General features: G+C 36.2%; 1 protein-coding gene across 1 annotated transcript in view; it reads left to right on the top strand.

Moving 5' to 3' along the window:
• Window positions 1-17,831, top strand: part of LOC107082461 (glucagon receptor-like) — a 64,355-nt gene extending 46,524 nt beyond the window's left edge. Inside the window, exons 7-15 of the mRNA XM_015371151.1 lie at window positions 334-374; window positions 675-778; window positions 1,827-1,986; window positions 7,666-7,726; window positions 7,860-7,929; window positions 11,926-12,014; window positions 13,117-13,261; window positions 15,065-15,106; window positions 15,411-17,831. Coding sequence (XP_015226637.1) covers window positions 334-374; window positions 675-778; window positions 1,827-1,986; window positions 7,666-7,726; window positions 7,860-7,929; window positions 11,926-12,014; window positions 13,117-13,261; window positions 15,065-15,106; window positions 15,411-15,830 — 1,132 coding nt within the window. The 3' untranslated portion in view covers window positions 15,831-17,831. The remainder of the gene's footprint in view (window positions 1-333; window positions 375-674; window positions 779-1,826; window positions 1,987-7,665; window positions 7,727-7,859; window positions 7,930-11,925; window positions 12,015-13,116; window positions 13,262-15,064; window positions 15,107-15,410) is intronic.
• Window positions 17,832-22,453: the final 4,622 nt, after the last annotated feature.

Genomic DNA, 22,453 nt, shown 5'->3' with positions numbered 1-22,453 from the left:
TGTCAAACTTTTGGTGTCGATCATTCGATTTCATCCTGGACACTACAGAAAATGGGCTTAAAGTGTAAAAAACCGAACTTCTCCTTTAAATGCCGTTTGTTTGATTAGCTTTTTTTTTGTCTGGTTTGTTTGGAATCAACCAACATAAAATCTGAGCATTATGTAACCAAAACAACAACATACCAACAACAGGATAAAGGTTACCTGTTTTGAATTTGTTTGTTGCTTAATGTGGAAATGAAACCATGAACAGAAATAACTTAATTTACACATAATAATTTAACCTTAAATAAAAAAACGTAGTCTTGTTTTATACATTTTTGTCACATCCAGTGCTACTGTGCTCAAACATTATCAACTGTTAATTGGCCAAAGTAAGAAGGTTTGCCACGTTGCTTAAAAAATACTGTTATCTGGATATTCTTGAATCAATAAATTTTTTAAAGATGAACAGTTAATAAATTAGAAAATATAAATAAGTTTAATTCATGCTGTAACTCTATGATACCCCCATTTTGTTCATATATACCCACCTGTTAAATAAAACTGGGTTTTTTTCTACCCAGAGGTGTAAGTTTTATATGGACACCCGCCGGATACCCAGGACTCGTCTCCCTCACCATCCTATTTATATTTGAAATAAGTTTACCGGTTGCTCCAATGTTTCCTCTCAGAGGTCCTTCAGTGGCAGCGTGGCAACCTCCATCTCTTAGATCCACAGCGATCTAAAGGTCAGAACATTGGTAATGCACAACTCACTGCACAGTACGTGATCCAGGTCAGCCTCCCGACAGCAGATAGACTCTCACTATTGGCATTGGTGAACAGCAGCTACAAAAGGTAGCATTGCCAACCCGCCTCGCCCCAAACACATGAACCGGTGTCAGATTTTACAACCATTGAGTGTCCAGATAGCTACTTCTACCTGCAACCTGTGACGTAATATCAGTCTCCGCGTTTCCACAAGGTAGAGCAGATCATCGGCTAGCACGGATAGTCAGGCTCCACAGCCCCCTTTTTTCTCCTTCCTGCAGCTTGAGACACACACCGAATGAGCTCTGAAGCCTAAGCAATGTGATTTAGACCCTTGAGTGTCCTTTCAGCTTCGTCTTTCATCATGCCAAATTTCTTAAGGGTGTTATAATTGTGAGGTATCATGCGTATTACCAGTCTATTCAACTGGAAGCTACAGAGCGAAATCAACCACCCGCGATTTCACCACTTATAGTACCTCAACATCCTTGCCAAAAAGGCAAGGCTACGTATTTTCTTTTACATTTATATTTTTCACATTTTTAGTGTAATAATGATAATAGTAAGACACAATCTTGTGAATTAAGTTTGTTTAACTGTTTCCTTTCCACTTGAAATTACCCTGTAACAGAATAAAAGAAAAACTATCAATACTTTTTTTTTATTTCAGTCATAATTGGTAAATTTTTATTACATTTCTAAAACAACTTCCTTGCAATTACTTTGCGCCTTCCCTAAAGGGTGTGTCCCCACTTTTAGAACCATTTCCCTGAAGAGATTATAATAGGAGTGTACATTCTACGCAGATTCACTGTTTATACGCAATGCATATTTTTCAGGCAATAGGGAAACACAACATACAGAGTTTGAAAAACGAAAGATGACATGCGTCTTAACAAATCATGTGTTCTGAACTTGAAAAGTTGACGTCTGTCCAACGTGAAAGAGAAAATTGTCACTGATTTATGTGGCCGTTTTGAATATTTATTCATGATGCTACAAAGTTTAGGACTATAGCTACTACGGTAGATATACTCTGCTTCTAATTCACTTATGATTCTGCTTTATTTTAGGCTGTGATGTGGTGCAGAGGTGCCGTGGTGATGATGCAGTACAGCGTAATGGCCAACAACTACTGGCTGCTGGTGGAAGGCATCTACCTGCACAGCCTGCTTGTCATCACTGTTTTCAGCGAAAAGAAATACTTCTACATTTACTTGGCCATCGGCTGGGGTCAGAACCCAAACAGTTACACAGACAGTAACACAGGAAAATTTTAATAAGAAAAATTTTTGATTTTCTATTCCTTGAAAGTTTATCAGAGAAATTAACTTCATTCAATGAACAGCCTGAATAAAGAAAAGAGTAGTGTTTTATAAAATCTTCTGGAACAACTGAACTGAATGCCCGAAATGACAACCCAGAGTCATAACATAAGATAATCATCAGACATGTATCAGTCATTTCCTCTAACCAATGCTTCTATATCATGCTCTCTGAAGCCTTCCAAAGTAACCTAAAAGACCTAAAACATGTATATGATGATAGAAATATGCATATGATGAAGTATAACCTTTCCCAGTATAATTCATCTGTTATGAAATATTATTTTTTTTCCTGGTTGTATTTTTCTAACCCAGAAAAAAGACACATGCTTTTACTGTGGTGTGGCTTCTCCCTTTGCCCATACATGACCTCACCCTAAAGCGGCTACATCATCAGTGTCACATCACTTCTGGTAATTAGGCTCCTCTTTAGGAAGGCTGAACAAAGTCCAAGACCTGCTCAGAAAGCTGAGTTCACAAGGATTACCCAGACATGCATGAATCAGGCGAAATAGCACTTTTTGTATGATCTCAATGAAGGACTAGAAATTGAATACTTTTAGAAGCTTAAAAAAGGTGAATTTTGCATATAAAAAAAGAGCACAATTGCTTTTAATTTACTATACTTCTTAACTTGAATGCATCAATAGACTTTTGGCTGTTTCACATTGGAAAATCAGAATTTAATTTAAACACTCTTGAAAGAGCTGCCCATTTCAAATGTTTTCCAGCAAGTATTTGAATATTTGATGTTCCTGCATTAAAAGTATAGTTTATAAGTGTAAAAGTACTGCAGACCAATCTTTATCTCGATACCACTGTCAAACGTGGGGGTGCAGGTTGGTTGAGGACCCAAATGCAGAGATGAGGGAGGCAGAGATGACTTCTTGCAGGTTTAATGAAGTCAAAAGGGCGATATTAGTGATTGAAGGGAGCTAGGGGAAAGGACACCGGCACAAAGGGGGCCACAGACAGTAACTCAAAAGATACAAAACTGCATAAATATAACACAAAATGGAAATTAATGAACAAGAAAACACAGAATAACATAAATCCAAGTGGAACTGAAAACTTTAAAGGAAAGTCAAGTAGAAGTCCACAAGGGGAGAATCATAACAACCACACTTTCACAGGCTTGGTTTTATCCTAATCTCAGCTCCATTTTTTTTCCTTTTTTTTTTCTTGATCTCAAAGAAGCTACACTTTGGATTATTTATTAAGATCACAACTTTTTTTTTTTTTTTTAACTGGAGCTCAGTCTGGAATATCTGGCTGAGTTAAAATGTAACAAAATAATGTTTTGTTTGAAAAGCTGAATAGTGCCACCCGTCTATTAAGAGGACATGATGTTGAAATAAGAGATTGACAAAAAAAGAGAGAAATACATTTCCTAGAGCAAATATACAGGTATGGATGTTTTTCAGTACTTGCAAAAAAGAAAAAGAAAAAAACGCCAAATGTATTAAGTCTTCTTGTTAATCGGTCCCTTCCATCCAATCTGCCTGCAGCTAATAACATGTCAGGTATCATTTAGGTGAATGTGGAAACTCCTCAGAATTGTCTGTGTTGTTTAACCTGTTAACTTCTTGTCAGGTTTACTACAAAGCTGCATTAGGCGAGAGTCTGCTTACATTCACATTTTAGCTTCACCTAAATGTTGTAGCAGTGCACCTTACCGGAAAAATCAGACACACTCTGAAGTGTCCTAACAGCTGCTATAAAAACAGAGTGACAGTGAGATCAAGAAGCGGTAAATAGCATGCAATTCATAAAAGTAGCATATCGGCGTCATCAAACACCCTATAAAGAAATTGAATGTTGTATTCTGGTTTTATTCATAGGGTTTTAATGTTTTTTTGGGAGTTATGAAAATGAACATATATGTATGTTGCAGTTTTAACAGTTTATGCATATGAGCTAGAGAACACAGCAAGCATTCATTTGATCCAAATCTTTGCTATAGTTGTTTCTACATCCTGTTACTAATATTATGATAAGTAGTTAATAGCAGATGAAACTTGGTCAGCATCAGCCTTGTTCTAGCATTCTTTGGTTGCAAACAGCAGATGCTTAGCTCCACCTGTTATATCAATGTAACGTCTAAACTTTAAGACAAACTAAATGCTGCACATAAAAAGCCTTTAGTGTTAAAGACAGAAAAAGGGTCACCACTTTGTTTAGTTGTGTTTCAAAAAAAAAAAAAAGGATCACTTCTTCCCAACCACTTTTACCCGTAAAAATTCATATAACATATACAGTATTCTGGTTTTATTAGTAAGCCAGTTTCATCTGGTGGCATATTTCACTGTTATACCACTTTGAAACAGGAAGCTAGAAACTGTTTTTTACTTAAATATCGTGAAATGGTTCAGTCACTATGTTTACTTTTACCAGTTTTTTTGTTTTACACATTTATCTGTATTTTCACTTGAATGATGTTAGTTTTTCTGACACCTCTGAGCCCACCTGCACAACCACTTAGCCTGAAGCCCTTTTGCAGGTTAGCTTACTAGTGAGCTGCCACAGCGAGATCCTTTAGGTTTGCTGTAACAATAACATAATAATCGCCCATAGGAAGACGTTACTTGGATATAACCTAACGGAATATCTTCAGAACGGCTCCAAATGACACAAAATTTATATGCGTGAGTAGAACATGATGTAATAACGTAAAATCAAGGACCCAATGTAAAAAAAAAAACGCTGTTCCCCTTTAATAACTGTCTAGGGTAAATACTCAGAGAGTGAGAGGTAAAAGGAATGGCAATAAGGAGAGAAATGACAACAGTCAATTTAGGCAGAGACTAAGCCTTATACATTCTACCCCTTCTCTCTCAGTCAGTTTACTGAAACATTGGCAACTAAACATCAGTTAACCTACTTATGTTAACTGATGTAAGGATACAGCCCTCCAATGAGTCAGTACTCATTATTTTTGACAGAAAATGTTATTCCTTTCTTTAGACAGAGTATCCACAGCTGAATTTCATAAACAGAAATAAATCATTACATTAAGTTAACTGTGACTCTGTTATATTTTTATATTTAAACAGTATTATTTTTACTTAATGCTTTTACACCTTAAATGAAATGTATTTTCATTATTCTATAAGGTCATGTGTACTAAAGCAGTAATTAGAACTGTTCATACTGTAATTAGTTCTCCAGCTTTTTTTTTTATTTAACTCATCATTAATAGTGTGTAGCTTATTTATAATTAACTTTTTTCCTGACCCTAAACTCTGGATAATCCCACAGAAGAAGAAGTGTAATGAACTCTTGTCTTGTTATTAACAAATTATTTGAGTAGCTACATTATTATTATATAAATGGTCTTCTTTGACGTGCTGCCAGATGAGTTAATTGACAGAAGCCTTTATCATATAATTGGGATTAATTTTATCATATATTCTCTACAAGGCAGGAAATGCCAAATTACTAAAATGTTAATGAAATAATTTATTGTAAAGGGAAACAGACACTTGTCTAGAAGAAATGTCTCTCTGATCAAACGCTGCAGTAGAGACACCAAAACCGATTAGATCTGCGATCTGATTATGTGCTAATTAACTCTAAGTTTAAGTAAACCAAGAGGGAAGGAAAAATCTGAAATTAAATCTCCAAAATGTTTCATTTACTTCTCCTAGACAGCTATGAGATATGTGACACCAAAATCAGACTAAGGTTTATTTCTCCTAAACGTACTAAAGCTCAATTTAACGTACTAAAGTTCTCAGCAAGATCAAATATTTTGTGAGACTTTCTTTACTTTTGTGTCTCCTTGTGATCTGATTCAGAGAAATCTGAGAGCTCTCTCTATGAACTGAGTAACTCTCATCCCAGCTTCAGTTCATGCTCTGACAGAGCAAAGGAAGAGCTCTCCATTAACACTCCTTTCAAGCTTTAGAAAAGTTCTCAACAAGCTCTAATATCATTCTCAGAGTTTCTTAACTTTTGTGTCTCCTTGTGATCCGATTCAGAGAAATCAGAGAGCTCTCTCTATGAACTCAGTCTACTCTAGTCACATCTTTAATGTCCTTTTTGGAAAGTATTTAACCCAAAATTCCTAGAATTAACTTCAAATTCAAAACATTATGCGACTCTGAAACACAAATAGAATAATTAGATTTTGCTGTTAAACAAATGTCAGAAGGCAAATCACCTCATCAAGATGGTCTGACTTCCAATTTTCATAAGCTTTTCTGGAAAGACTGAAAATACTTAAAATCCTTAAAAGAGTGTATTGAAAAATATTATTTAATGCCATCTATGAAACATGGAGTAATTACATAATTACCTAAACCAGGAAAGGATAAAAGTATATCGATAATCTGAGGCTAAGAACTTTATTGAATGTAGATTACAAATTATTCACCCTTATTTTTTCCATTCAATTTAAAACTGCTTTGGGACAGATGGGTGAAAACCATTTAGGATTCATTAAGGATTGGTCTATCCACAACAATATTAGTTTTTTTCTTCACTCAATAAACTATAATTTATTTATTAAAGATAAAAGCTTACAATTAAATCCTTAAAGTATCTTAAGTGATTAATTATAATGTATAAGGATATTAATAGTTCAGTCTCCCACTCTCTGAAGGAACAACCAAGACTTGGAGTGCAATGATGAATTCGAAAGGTTTGCCCAAGCTCTCCTTTATTATTTATTTAAGCTGCAGAGTTATTGGTTGTTTTTCTTAAAAATGGGAAGATCTCAAATTTTCAAGTACAAAGTTGATAAACACTGGATTTGTTTTGGATTCTTTTTTTTTATTGTTGTTTTTGCAAATAAACCTAAACCAGATATTTTACTCCCTATTTATTTTGTATTTACCTACAAAAACATGAAAGAAGCTGTCTTGAGCAAAGCTATCTTCATTAATATTTAGAAAGTTCTCATACAAAGACAAATAAATAAATAATAAAAAAAAAGATTAGGCATACTTCAGAATAGAAGAAAGTAAACAAGGTCAGCTGAGAGATGTCTTTGCAGTCAAAGGTTTAACATCAATTTATGTTTAGTCTGGTAAAAACTTCCAAAGCTAGAGTTTGATGCAATCTAGGATGCTGTATGTAAATGACAAGTCGAATAAGTTAACAAAGTAATAATTTTGTTCTTTACTGTTTAGATTTTATAGCCTCTTTAATAATAAAACAATATTTCCACATTTATATTCAGGAATTTACACCCAACATACACTACCACAACACTCCAACATCAAAACTGCACTTTCAAAGGTGTTCGGGTGGAAATATGTATTTTCAGGCTTCAGTTCAGCATCCATTTCTCTTACAGAGATATTATTTAGTTCTATGTTCTATATTTCTGTGCTTTAGGAGCTACTATTTTAAAGATTGTAATGTTAATTGGGTAACATATTTTAACTGGTTAATTGGAACATCATTATTTATTCCTTTAGACGCTTGAGTGTAGTTATAGTTTTTAAGTAAGATAAAAAAATATCTATTTTTTGCATTGAAATTGGATCTTATAAAGTTTCCATATAATGGATTGCTGATATTTTTAAATGGTAAATGTCTCTGTAATAAAGAAGCTAATAAAGATGACCTTACTGTTTTATAGGTGCACCTCTCATATTTGTGTTGCCATGGATCACAGTGAAATATCTCTATGAGAACGAGGAGTAAGTACACGTGATGTGAAGATATTTTGATGTTAATCTTTCAGTGACAGATGGTTATTAATTCTGTAGAGGATGAAATGTTTGCAGATTCACCACAAACTGCACTGTAATATGTTCATGTGTTTATACCTAGGTGCTGGGAGAGGAATATTAACATGGGATATTGGTGGATTATCCGTTCTCCCATATTGTTTGCTTATCTGGTAGGTTGTTTTTTTTTTCTCACTTTGTCTCTCTGTTCGTTGTACCTACTCCCCTTTACCAGCTTAAACAAGAACATCTACTAAAATCAATATTGAAAATCTCTGATGGAGGTTATGTAAAATGCACTACACTACCTAGAGTTAGAAGTCTTTCCTGTCATATTCAAATTTGAATAATGTAAGTGTTTCAACATAGCTGCTTTGTTGGCACATTTATTTCAATGCTATTCGGTAATTTAAAAGCTGTCACTTTATTTTCCAAGTTCTTAAAGCAGTTCACACCAAATGTGAATGACACAACCAGAACAAGGGATTTATATGCTATTCCTATGTAGAGGCACCCCCAGGAATGAAACAATATAAAGGAGGCATTTCTAGCAATGTAAACGATGTGATTTGTAATTAATACAAACCAAATTTCAAAATCTAACATTATCTGTTGATTTGGCTCACGTCAACCAGTCAGGGACTGAATGTAATCTGGATGTAGGGTGAGTTCAGGGAAGACTACGCTATTTTAATCAAATAAATAGGATGAAGTTAGGAATGCTCTTTGGAGGTTTATTGTTCAATTTAAAAATAGCCTTTTTTATTAAGCCTTTAGAAGGACTCCTATCTAAGTTCCACTGCACCCCCTCTGTTTTTTAGTTGACACTCCCCCAAAGCAGAATAACAGTTTTGATTACTGGTCAGACAGAAGCACCATGGGAGGTGACCCTGATCCAGCTTTGTTCCTGAGCTCCCTGAAGAGGGAGCTTCCCTGGAGGATCTGATGGACTCCAGGATGCCGGGGTAGTTATTTGGCTTCAATAATAAATGAAGGACTGTGACTCACTCAGTAAAATCAAGGTCCTCCATGTTGAAATAGGCAAACAGCAGATACAATATCCTCCTATTGGATGATGCAGTGAAGCTGGCCTTAGTCAAAAATTTCCAAGCGCGTATGGCTGCAGCCTAAAGAGACGTCACATGCCATCGCACTCATCTCATGGTGGTCGACTGGTGAACTTAAGCCGTGCCCCATGTGCTTATCTTTAAAATACTCCCTATATATTATCATAACTTGTCCTATTTTGGACTTTGACTTAGAAAAACTTTATTGTCATTTTGTATACACACTGTATACAAAACAAAACTGCTTTGCTTCCTTCTTACAACAGTGAAATGAAATGAACATTACCATTTATAAAGTACAGCAGTGATCAGAACGAAAACTGTAGGAGAAAGGAAACCAATTTAATGCTGCAAAAGTGGAAAGGTTTAGTGTGAGCAAAATGAATCTGGTGAAAAATGCAGTGGAGCATTGAGTTTTGTTCTATTTAAAAGGATTATAAAAGATTTAGCTACATGGGTAGTGCAGAATAATGATGCAAGTGTGATGCAGAGTCCAGTTTAGTTGAACAGTCTTATGGCAGCGGGGAAAAAGTTGTTCTAGAACCTTCTGGTCCTGCAGCAAATGCTGTGAAGCCTCTTCCCAGAGGGCGGCATGGAGAAAAGTTGTTTAAGTCTGAGTCCATGTTGGGGGTGTGAACGGTCACTGATGATGTTACAGGCTAAGGACATGCAGCGCTGGGATGAAATGTCCTAAATGGAGGGAAGAGAAGCCCTGATTGACCGCTCTGCTGTCCTCACCACTCTCCTGATGTTCTTCCAGTCTGAGACGCTGCAGCATCCACACCACACACTGAGACAGCTGGTCACAACGCTCTTTAAGGATGCTTCTGTGAAAGGTCATGAGAAGCCAAGTTGGGGGCTGCTCTGAATGCATCTTTCATGTTAGAGTAAACCAAGTCTAGATTCTTCTGTCCCCTAGTTGCAAAGTCCACATGTTTGTTAAAATGAGGGAGAACGGTCTTCAAATTTGCCTGGTTAAAATCCCCAGCAAGGATAAAAACGCCATCTGTGTGTGCAGATTGAAGCTCAGAGATAGCCTGGTAAAAAACATTTATGACCTCTGTTGTATTAGCGCTGGGAGGCACATACACAGCATTGATGCTAACAAAAGTAAACTCCCAAAGCAGATGGAAAGGTCTGCAGTTAACAGTCAAGAGCTCAATGTCGGTAGAGCAGAAGCTGGCGAGTAGAAGCTAGGATGATGAAATGTCTGGTCTTAATCGCTTTTTTACTCTTTTATCATGTAGCCAGTTACAATGAAAAGATGACCGCAGGAGTGATGTTTCAAGAGAATATTTCATGTCAACTTCAATATTAGGTTTGGGAATGAGGGATATTAGGTTTAGGTATTAGTCCTGAAGTTAGAGTTAGATGAAGAAACTGGTGAGGAGAATCCTTACCAGCCTCTCCTTCAGCCAAAATATATGACGGCTCCAAGAATATGTGGTCCTTATATTACCTTACATTTTATTACCCAGAAACAGGACAAGTAATGGCTACATGTTATTCACATTGTATTTTTATCAATTTTTTTAAAATGTTGCAAACATTAATTACAAATTAGGTTCATTTTCATCTGCTGGAAAATAACTAGACCATCAAAACTTTATTTTACATGGCTATTCTTATTTATTTTATTTAACTGGGTAAATGTCAACTAGTTTTAGCAAAGTTATATGCTGCCCAGAGGATCGTCTAGTTGGCATTTTAAAAAGGGTATATTTTGATTACCAAACAATCTGTTTACTGTTTACAACAACAAAACCCACGTCTATTTGACACAATGACTCATCCCTCCATTTATGATGCAGAAACTAAATCATGACATTACTGACAGTATATGCAGGAAAAACAGTGGAAAGGCCGTCTATGGAAATAAATATATGTCAGACACCTGTTAGTTTTCTGAGATTAAATCTTCCCTTTAAGATTCATAAACTCTTAACAGCAATTAAGCAATTGAAGGGACTACTGTGTAAACATGATCACACAATCCATATGCTACTGTATGAATATAAGACTGTATGACGTAATGTGAAACTTTATGTAAAGCATTTACATCAAACTTTTAACAATGTTTTATAAATACCTACTTTTCAAAAATAATTCCCAAATATTAATATGATAGTTCACATTATTTAAAACTTTTAAATGTTTATGTTTATGATAATACAGTTTAAGCCTGCTTTTGTAAAGATTTAGTTTACATAATGCTAACTCCTCTAAAAACAGTTTGTGATCTGCATTTTTATTTAACTTAATAGTAAATGATAAGAACCAATACAGATTTAGCATAACATGAGCCCAGTAGGACCAGCCTCGGAGTAAAATAGTCAATTTCTTCCCATGTCTTCTTAAAACATCCCTAGTGCTGCTCCACTGCTGAAATACACACATTCATATATTTGGATGCTTTACCTGTAAGTACCCTAGCATTGACCTACGACATATCTGTTACTAAATTTGGGGCTCCTATAAACATGAGTTTTCTTAATCAAGTTTAAGCAACAATTCAATCTGGAAGACTCTTCTCAGCCTCACCTGGAGACCTGCTTGATCGATCAAGCTTCGATCAACATCGGGACCACACCTCCTCCGAAGCTAATCATTTTTGAAGATCCCCTTCATTTAGCTACTAGCCTAGCTTCCCTCCTTTACACCAGTGAACTTTCACCCACCTCTGTCACTCTTAGGCTTATTCCACCACCAGTGTCCGAGCCCCGGTGGGAAGACAATTGTAATCTTTTTCCAAGGTCAGTCATCCAAACGGATGTGGATTCACAGCATCAGAGTTGTCTGCCGGGGCCCGAGCGCCAAATAATTTCTTTCTTTCATGTCAATAAAAATTTTCTAATCGTAGTTTTTCTCTGAGTCTTTTCAGCTGTTTTCAGAAAAGTTCCTTCTTTTGATCACCATATGTAGGTCTCACATTAACAACTTTCATGGCAGAGATATAAAAAAAAAATTGCCTTCTTAAAAATCAAAGCTTTACATTAATTTTACTGTCTGCTAATTGACCCCATTTGCTTTGTTAATGACTGTCTCATCTTAGTTTGAAAATGTTATTTTCTAAATATTTGTTTGCCTTTCATAATTTTTCAGATTAACTTCTTTATCTTCATCCGAATAATTAAAATCCTGATGTCTAAACTTAGAGCACACCAAATGCGATACACTGACTACAAATTCAGGTAAGATAATTACCTTCTTGTAAAAAAAAAATTTATCAATAATGGTACAAAGGAAGAAAATTTTACAATTGTTGAACAAATAAGGAAGAAGAAGACGGTATATAGACACAGTAATTCCCAAAGCATTACTTTGGACCCAATTGTTAAGTTAATTTGAGATGTGTTAAATGATTTTCCCAGTCAAAATACAGCAGTTACTGATGCTCTGTGATGCAAACTTTCTCAAAAGGTGGACTTTTCTATCTACACAAATGGAGATTGTTTACTTTTGCTACAGTGCAGGGTTGCCACTTCTTTTCAGGAGTCCTAGAGATGTACTGTAACTTCCAGGTTTTTGGCTTAAGGTAACAGAAAGTTGCATTAAGAATGTGTTACCACCTCAGGTCTTACGGACAAAAAGCAGCTCTGGTAGAGAGTCATGATTGTTTTGGACGGACTCTGAACTTAAGGTGGATTTTTGTGGTAGCAGGATGCTCGACTCAATTGTCCCAGTGAAGCTTTTTAGTCCTCTTTTAGTTTATCCTCTTAGTTTATATTTATTTTTCATTTGTAAGATAGGTTTTGAAAATTTTGTTTCCAAAGTAAAATTCCTGTCAAAATGGCTGACTATTACTCTGGCTACCTTAGTAGAAATATTTCATTGAATTACAGTAAGAGCAGCTCTCTGCTTGCTGAATCCCCACAGAGACAGAGATTCTTAATCTCTTTAGGGATTTTAATGAAAGCAAACATAACTCCCCTGATTAAAGAGTGGTTGAATTATGTTATATTAATTTATCCTGGTCTCAGACCCCAGGTTGAAACCAACAAAAAAAAAAAAATGCATTAGCTAAAAAGGTTTTGCAAAACTTTGTTTTTAAAGAAAACACTTTTAAGGAACCCCACTGTTGGGTCATTACAGTTAAAGTTGCGTGTTTCATATCTTGTTTGTAAAGCTTGATTAATTTATTTTTTAAAAAGCAACTTGGCTTACAATTTTCATTTTAGACAAAAAAAAAATCTGCTGAGAAAATCTATTTAGACAGTTAAGTTTAAGCAAGGGCTGATTGTTTTGGTATGTGTCATACTTAAAGGTCTTCATCTTTTTCTTCTTCTTTGGCAGGCTGGCAAAATCCACACTGACTCTCATCCCACTGCTTGGCATTCACGCTATCCTCTTCACCTTCGTCATTGATGAGTCTGTCCCAAAAGGCTCCATGCTTCGCCTTATTCGCCTCTTCTGTGACCTTCTGTTTAACTCCTTCCAGGTCTGAAAATTGGTCCCACATACAACATTTTTTTTAACAAATGCAGTATTTTAACAATACAAATGCAGTATTTTAATTTTAACTTTTACTTAGCTTCAGTTTTTTTTTTTTGATCGCACTAAGCCTTTACATTTTAAACTCACGTTTACAATTGTCACTATGTCTTTTAGTGTATAAGAGGATTTTAACAATTAACTACAGTATGTAATATCCATAGTGGGTTATATAAAATTTTCAAGTGACTTTGTTTCACAGGCAAACACCCCTTGCCAGTCTGTAGTTATGACTGTAATAGTTGGGGTCTAATGTTCCTAAACTGATGTTCTATAGCTGATTAATTCTTGATTAACTTACTTAAACAAAATGGCTCCTCATTAAGGTTTGGTTGAATGAAGTTAGGAGTGAGTTATGGTGTGGAATAAGACAGATGGTTGCAGTGGTCACAGTACACTGAAAAAAGTGCCTTTTTGTGCAGTAAACTGTATTAGAGTATTTGTCATAATTTCTACTCTGTATTTTAAGATTCAGTAAAAACTAGAGTTTCTGAAGTAAAATTAAACCTATTTGTAATGCATTTATTTTTTAGAAAAGAGTATGTTTACACAAACTTTTCTCTAAAAATGTTGCATTTTTTTAGCATGCTGTAGCTCACAGCAGGACTGATTCTGCTCCGAGTCCAGATGTTACAGGATTACACACAGAATCTAAATTTTGTTTCATTAATGTTAATTAATTGAATTCTTAAAAGTTTACTAGTCTGGATGACTAGTTTAAATGTTGAAATTTCACAGTTTCAGTGTGTATGGTTTTTTTATCGCATATTTAAGTAGTGACTATATTACCAGATCTGTGTTGGATATGGTGCATATGAAATACTTTTTGTTTATTTGTTGTTTACAAGTCATACCAACCTTATCTTCTTTTCGGTACAAATCCTAATGCAGAACAATATAATGAATTTTTACTATTAATTATATATTTGTACATGCTTTTTTAAAATTTAAATAAAAACATACATCATCTTTACGCCCCTGCTCAAAGTTTAAGTGGCTGTTTCCGTACTGACCCTCTCCCAGAACTTGTTTTGAGCATGTTTGTGTAAGTTAAATATTCTTGATTTAACATACTGTATATTTCTGTAACGAATGTTGAAACTGTTAGTTTCAGAGAGTTGCAAATTTTGATTGCATATTTGGAAGTTAGCCAGTTAGAGGGCTGCTTCATGGGGCAGTGGGTAGGACTGCTGCCTTGCATCAAAAAGGTTACGGGTTTGATTCTTGGCAATGGGTCTATCTGCATGTAGTTTGCATGTTCTCCCTGTACATGCATGGGTTCTCTCCGGGTATTCCGGCTTCCTCCTACAGTCCAAAAACATGACTGTAAGGTTAATTGGCTTCTCTAAGTTCTCCTTAGGTGTGAGTGTGTGTGTGAATGATTGTCCTGTTTCTCTATGTGTTGCCTTAAAATTTACAGCAAAATGCTATTTGTGCTTATAAAAAACAAGTACACTTTAAATTTAACTTACACCTTGGATGTATCTTCACAACTGTTATGTCTTATGGAAAGTAAAATTCACTTGATACTGGCAAGTGAATGTTACTTGATATTGCAGCATTCAATTTTACTTAAATCATTTGTGTGCAAATCGAATATATTTTTGAAGTGAATCTTATGAGTAGTTTTTTGTTCAGTGTAGCAGATTGGGAAAGGATTTGCAATGTGCATCTTAGAGATTTCTTTTTATTTGTTTAATTTTATATAGAACTGTATTTGTTAAAGGAAAATGTCCAACTTTCATTTCAGGGCCTGCTGGTTGCCATCTTATATTGCTTTGTCAACAAAGAGGTAAGATGCTTTTTCGTTCTTATTATAGAAACTTTACTTTGGTATTTGCCATTGATACTATCCTTTATACCTACATACAGGTAACCTTTTTTGCGAAAGTCACTGCTATATTTTGTACTTAGTTTATGACATCTAAATCCTATTTCATGTTGATCTTGAAAGCGGAGGCTCAACAACAATAGCCATATACAAATTTAAGCTTTTGAATGGAGTCTTGGCAAATAGCCTACATCTAATGACATGCTTTATGTAGTTTTTAATCATCTGTGCTGCTATTTGCTTTCCTGCTCCATTTGTCGCTCAGGTGCAGTCAGAGATGGTGAAAAAGTGGAAAAGGTGGAAACAGGGAAAGGATATTTATGAGGAATACCGCCACACCCACAGCCAGACACCGCACGTGAAGAGTGGCAGTATAGTTACTGCAAACCTACCGGACCTGCAGGAAAACAGTGTCAGCAACCCAAGCACTGACTCACCGCAGCTCAACCAGGCTAGCCGCCACCCACCCTGTTCAGCTGCACCTGAGGAGAACCGCAGACTAGTTGTCTCCTACAGCAACGGAATGGGCAAAGGCAGATCTTCTAAGAGTCGACAAGCTCGACAGTTCACCTTTACACCTCAAAGAGGTGGCACCAGGAGGTGCAGCGCAACTGAAGACATCAGTTTGGGGGATCGGGTGCAGTTCAGCGTATGTCGGCAGGACGGAGATGAAACTAGCGTCTAAAGACAGCATACCACATTTTTTTCTTATCACTAAAACTCTCACTATTCTAAAGATCAGAACCAATATGGTCTAAGTGAGAGACATATGCAAAAACACCCATATAGATAATCATGTTTACTGCTAAAATGAGAAAAAGGAGACCATTATAATATTTCCATGCTTGATGTAATATATATAGTTGTTGGAGTGCAGGAATTATTTTTTAGCAATTAAAATTCAATGTGACTGGCCAGCATTTCCTCTAAATACATACCTTGTGGAGGACACGCCGTCCATCATTTAACCTGCTGCTGCTGCTGTCACTGTAAGGATTTATTGTGTGAAGTTGCCACTGATCACCCATCCCTATGGTACTCAGTGGCTTTATGAATATATATTGCAGCAAGAACAACTGTATATTTCGTTCTCAGGATTTATGAGAACAAGAGGACTTAGGCATTGCAATTTATGTTAAGAGTTAAATATTGTCACTATATGGGAGCCTCACTGAAGACGGGTGCTTTCATTTTCCAAAAGACTTTGTGATTGTAAAAAAGTAACAAAGCTTTGAAATAATCGATGCCAAAAAAAAAAAGTATATAAATGTAATATACATTTTGCATCAGTTAGGTTTGGCATTAAGTGAACTTTTCGAACCTTGTTTATGTTTTTGGACTAATGAAAACCTTTATTAATTTTTTAAACATTTTTGACTTAATACAAACTGAGAAAAACTAGTGAATCTAAAGTATAATGTCGCTGCTTATCTGTGATTTGCTGTTTATGCAGTACATGTGGTACTACATTCATATATGTAGTACTATATATTGCATGCATGATTTTGTGCCCAATCAGTGATATTCAGATGAAAGTTCACTCTCACCACTAAAAAACACTCCTTAAAGATGATGTATTTAGTGTATCTTTAAAAGTGAATGTAACTCTCAAGTGCTATAATTGCACAGATTTTGTTTTCATATGGCAGTAAGTATGGAGGTAGATTGGTCTGAATTTTCATAAATACGCATATGTGATTCATACATGCTCAAGACAAGATGCACACATGCACAGAATATTTTAGACAAGCACAAAAAAGTCCACCCACAAAAAGGACAATATCCACAGACGCACAGCACGATTGACACAAGCACACAAGATCCACACAGCCAAAGATTCACCAAAGTATTTCTGGTCCATAAAGATTTATTAATTAAATAACAAAGTTCCAGTGGTCTTTAAACTTCACTGTTAGGGAGTCTCAAAAATCTACACACAAATGCAGTGAGGTTTAAAAACTAATTATTGTTTATGGACCAGAAATACGTGAATCTTGTTCCGTGCATGTGTGGATCTTTTGTGCTTGCATGAATCTTCTGTGCGTCTGTGAATCTTGTCCTTTTGTGTGTGTAAATTTTTTTGTGCTTGTGTGAATCGTTCTGTGCATATGTGGATCTTGTCCTGTGCATGTATTAATCACATATTTGTATTTGTGAAAATTGAGACCGATCTACATAGTATGCACCACTAAGTAAAAAAATTTGAAGAAAAGATTTTCTTGTGAAAGTTTTGCATCCAGATACATGGTAAATGGTCTGTACATTGTGATGTAAAGAACAGTAACCCATTTCTATTTGCTTATTTTATTGTGTGCAATGAGGAGGGATCATATTAAATGACAGAAACAGGATGTTCTTAAACATAAAATTATTCCTCTAATGCTGTACTATAAGCAATGAGCTAGTAAGGATTTTAAAAAAGACAGAAAAAGTTAGTGTTACATACCAAGTGTTTGTTTTTGGCGTGTATATCATAAATATTGAAAACCGTTGAGCTATATGATGGTAATGTCAGGTGGGTGAAAGTGGCAAATTAGAATATTGAGTGGATATGACTAAAAACTGAAACGGTGATATTTTTTCTATACCTTTAAAGGAAAAGTTCGGTCACATTCAGAATGCAAACTTCTGAAAGTACTTTAAGTATGACATTTTTACATGAATTTAAATAAATGATTAGTGTTTTTAATCAAGATTAATTTAATTTGAATGTGCTTTACTGGAGGCATCCATGTTTGTCAAAGAGAACTACTGCCACCTACCGGTTTGTGACATCACGGTGCTGTATTGGCTGTTGAGCAAGTCCCAGTGCTGTATCTGGTGTGTGTCACAACGCACTATTATCCACGATGGCGACGACCAGTGCACTATGCACAGCAGAGAGTAACGGATTAATGACATGCATTTTCTCTGGCCAGAAGTTCAATGGCAAATCCTCGCTCTTCAAGTTGGCAATCCACTGACGAACCTGTGGATTGGAAAGGTGAAATAACTAATTTCTTTTCCACTTTTACCCAATGTATTATAACATCCAACTGCCATGCATGTGGGCATTGTCAGTTTAACTATAGATCTGGTGAATTTCAATGGTGAAGTCCTCTGGAAATCCTAAACAATTGTTGAAGATGTGTCTAGTAGTTCCCATTGATTTTGCTTGTAAAGCGGGGAGAATGGCGCTAGGCATACTGCCACTGCCGGAAGATGTCAGGAGTGAGGTGTTACTATATTTGGGCAAAAATGGACGCTCCCGGACTTGGTGATCGCAATGAAAACTATTGTCTTTATTTTTTTACTGATTAATGCTAAATTTGTTAAATCACCACGATTGTATTAATTATAGGTATAAATACTGTAATGACCCAGTGGTTATTCTTGCTGACCGGACTTTTCTTTATTTTCCACTTGAAACTAAGGCAAAATTGTCAAAACGTGTAATGTGTGCAAAATTGAGAAGCTTAGATAAAAAGTTTTATTCAAAAACCAACTTGTGTCTCATTTTTTTCTGCGAATCCTGTGGAGATGCATTCTTTCAGCAAATAATTGCTTTGCATTCATTGTCTTTCTAAAATGCAATTCCTTTCTCAGCATACTGACAGAAAAGAGTCAACCTTTGAAGCAATCAAGGTGAAAAATGTTTTGGGTGTGTTTCGGGCCCGTATTATTTTTCCCGCTGAGTAAAATTAGCACACTGATCTATTTAAAAAAAAAAAAAAAAGATGCTATGTCCTTCAATTTTCGGGCTGATTGTCAAACTTTTGGACGATGTATCCAGCAGCATTTGCCATTCGACTAACACATCACTTAGGGGTATGTGTTAAAATCTGTTTATTTCTTAGTTTGAAAAAAAAAAAATAATATTTGTAATCTGCGACGATTACAAAGGCAAATTTCAGCAAGTAGAAGAATTTTATTTTTGGTCAGATTATTTAGGCTTTATTTACTGTTGTAATGTTGGCAGGACATTAGCACAATTTTTTGGCGACTGTATTTTCTCAGATAAAAACGTAATTTATGTCATGATGGGTATCTGAGCTAGCCCAAAATGCAGAACACACACGGAGGCTGGATAAAAGTTCAACAGAGTTTATTAAGGTTTCACAAAAACACACGAATATGGACTGATCTGGAACTGGTTTGGGCTGGTTCACAGAAGTCTTGACTGGGACCAGAGACTGTTGGTTAGCAGAGTTCATGAGGAGCTAAAGCATCTAGCTTCAGACTTAGCATTGCTGACCTTGATCTGAGCTTCCAGCTCTTCACTGAGAACAGCAGGGGATATCCACATAGGAAATGTTTAGGTTAACTCCACTTAGGAATCATCAGGTAAACTCCACATAGGAGTCTTCAGGTTAATTCCACATAGGAATCTTCAGGTTGGCTCACCAGAGCTGATTAGCAGGTTAAGCTCCCCCAGAGCTTTAGGCTAGAGACAGGTTACCAGTGAGGCAGCTCACCCAGAGCTTCAGACTAGCGACAGGTTTCCTGTGAGGCACAGACAAAGGAGAGATTAGAATCTGATCTCACACTAGAGACAACTACCGTAAGATTCTTCCAGTAATAGAGGCTCAGGTTGCTAACCAAACTAAGATCAACACTGCGGCGTGGAAGCAAGGTCTGGCAGGAGCTTATAAAGGGGAAATCTCCTGATGAGAAGATGCATAACAGGTGTGCTGGAAGACTCCAGCCCTAGGAGACCCACAGCGCACTCTGCTGGAGACAGAAGGTAATCTCCAGATCCCAACAGTAACTCCAGTCCTGAAAGAAAACAACAAAGAGCAGAAGAGGATCCTCAGCGCCCTCTGGTGGGCCAGCCTGAGGATCCCAACAATTTATGGGTCAGGCAGGATTCTTATGCAAATCTAAATTTATTTAACAATAGTGGAATAAAAAAAAAAAAAAAAAACCTGATTATGGCTGAAACATACTTTTTCAAATCCAACTTTGATTTTGGTTTCGCTAGTTACTATAACCACGTATGCTAAACATAATAATTTACAGCTTTTGCTTAACATGGAAAGTAGAGGTATGGACTAAGGGCTTTCTAACCTGACTCCGCCAGATGGATTTGCTCCGCATATCCATCTGGAAACCTTCCGTTGCAGTAATTTTGGGAAGGGGCGAAAATACTGGTTAGCTGATTGGCCTATGTTGGTAATAGACGGGCCAAATAAACCAATCAGATCAACGAAGCATATGACGTACTAACAGAGCGACGACGACAACACAACCACATGCCAGGCTACTCTTGCCGAAACCAGTCGGGAGAAGAGCAAAAACCTCTTTTCCTCTGAGAAAAGCCTCCAGAGCAGTGTTTTGCTTTTCTTTCAGTGAAGAAATACTCTGTAATTCCGATAAAACTTGCTCGATAGCCACGCTAACACTAGTGTCATCAGCTGAAGCCACCATGTTCTTTAGACTGAACTGTCGCGCTTCTCGTTGCGTCACACCTCAACCTGCCTCAAAGCCAACGCTGATTGGACGTTCGTTTGGTGAACGGCTCCAAATTTTCTTCAACGGAAAGTCTCCAGACTGATTAGCGAGCGAAATCTTGAAAGCTCGCAAGATCAGGATGGTCTCACGAGGCTAAGGGCTTTCAGGGTTAGTCAACATTAAGCTTAGGTATTTCTACAGATTAAGCAGTCCTGTTGGGTAATTTTGTTCTGTTACCAAATAAACTACAGATAAATGATGTCTGTTATGCAAAACCCCACTAATCATCGTCTTTTTCAAAGACTCTGGTCCAAAGACTATAACTTCTGTTTTGTCTGCATTCAGATACAGAAAGTTAAGAGTCGTCCAGATTTTTATGACATGCCTGTGATCTATGTACTAATGAGTTAGCCTAATCTGGATTTATAGACAGATATAGCTGAGTATCATCAGCATAACAGTGGAAATTAATCCCATGCTGTCTAATAATTCTACCAGTTGGGAGCATACATATAGTAAAGAGAATTGGTCCTAACACTGATCCCTGTGGTAGTCCACAGGTAACCTTTGAGCATGAGTAAGATTTGTCATTAACGTGAACAAACTGAAACCGATCAAATAGATATGATTTAAACCAGTCTAGTGCTGTTGCTTTAATCCTAAAAAATATTCAAGTCTTTCTAAAAGATTATTATGATCAACTGTATCAAATGCAGCACTGCAATCTAACAGAACAAGTACAGATACAAGTCCATTATAACTTAACCTATTTTGAATAAAACATAAATGACCAATATTTTCTTTTGGGTAACTTACACATCATGTTTATTAAAGTTGTCTGATTATGGAAGATGTTATCTGGAGATATTACTATACAATGAATTTACTCTTGTACACTTGTTTTCGTGCAGAAGGTAAATTGTTAGCTAATATTTTATCATTATTTATCCCCACATATCCATAAAGGGCATGCATATGTATGTTTTTGTTTTTAATGACCCAGTAATCTCTTGGAAAATGTCTCCCCTTCCCCTTCCAAATGTACATTAACATGAAGAAGTAAGCACAAACAACTAAAAGCAGCTCACAGCATGGCAGGAGGAAGTCAGAAGAGAGTAATATAGCAGCTCCTAGTGCCCTGTGGTTCAGCCCTGAGGAAACCCCTGACCTACTAAGCTTATCGAGTGTTTTTAGTGCAGAACCACATTAAACTGCATTACAAATCAACATTATGGACAGAATTATTTACTCTCAACCATTAATTACACTGTCTCCATTAAGATGTGCTTGGTATTTGCTCAGGGGATTTTGTGAGAGCTCTAGGTTCTTCTCACAGCCATAAACCATGTTGGTTATTCTGCAATGCCCTTAGATGTGAGTATATGCATACATGGTCGCTTTGTCAACCAAATGGCCGCCGGAGTCGGACAGAAGATCAATGCCTCTCTCCGTTCCCCTGTAGCCTGCCTCTTCAAGTACGTACAATGAATAGATTTTTATATGGTGTTGGCATGTTTGTTTTTTTAAGTACTGTTCACATACTCAGCTCTGTAGCTCGACTAGTGAACATAATTTATAGGCTTAAAGGGAAATAAATAGGCTACCCAATAGTAAAAGATTTACTGCCAACAAGCAGTGTAAAATAAAAACAAAACAAAAAAACACAAATCATTCTGTTCTTACTTTTTTGTTAAAAGCTTTCTAAAATCTACAATTTCTTTTGAAATGCTGATAATCTTCACAGTTTCTGGATATTAGGACATTAAGAAAAATAAAACAAACTTTTACTGTTTAAAAAAAGATTTTAAAAATATAAGAGATTATAATTTAAAGTGTAACAAATGTCCACATTTAAAGGAATAAGCTTGTGCCTAATTG

Source organism: Cyprinodon variegatus, unplaced genomic scaffold (assembly GCF_000732505.1).
Source record: "Cyprinodon variegatus isolate N-32 unplaced genomic scaffold, C_variegatus-1.0 Scaffold54, whole genome shotgun sequence".
Classification (NCBI taxonomy): Eukaryota; Metazoa; Chordata; class Actinopteri; order Cyprinodontiformes; family Cyprinodontidae; genus Cyprinodon; species Cyprinodon variegatus.
Note: the sequence above shows the minus strand (reverse complement) of the source record. Positions and strands in the feature narration are given on the sequence as shown.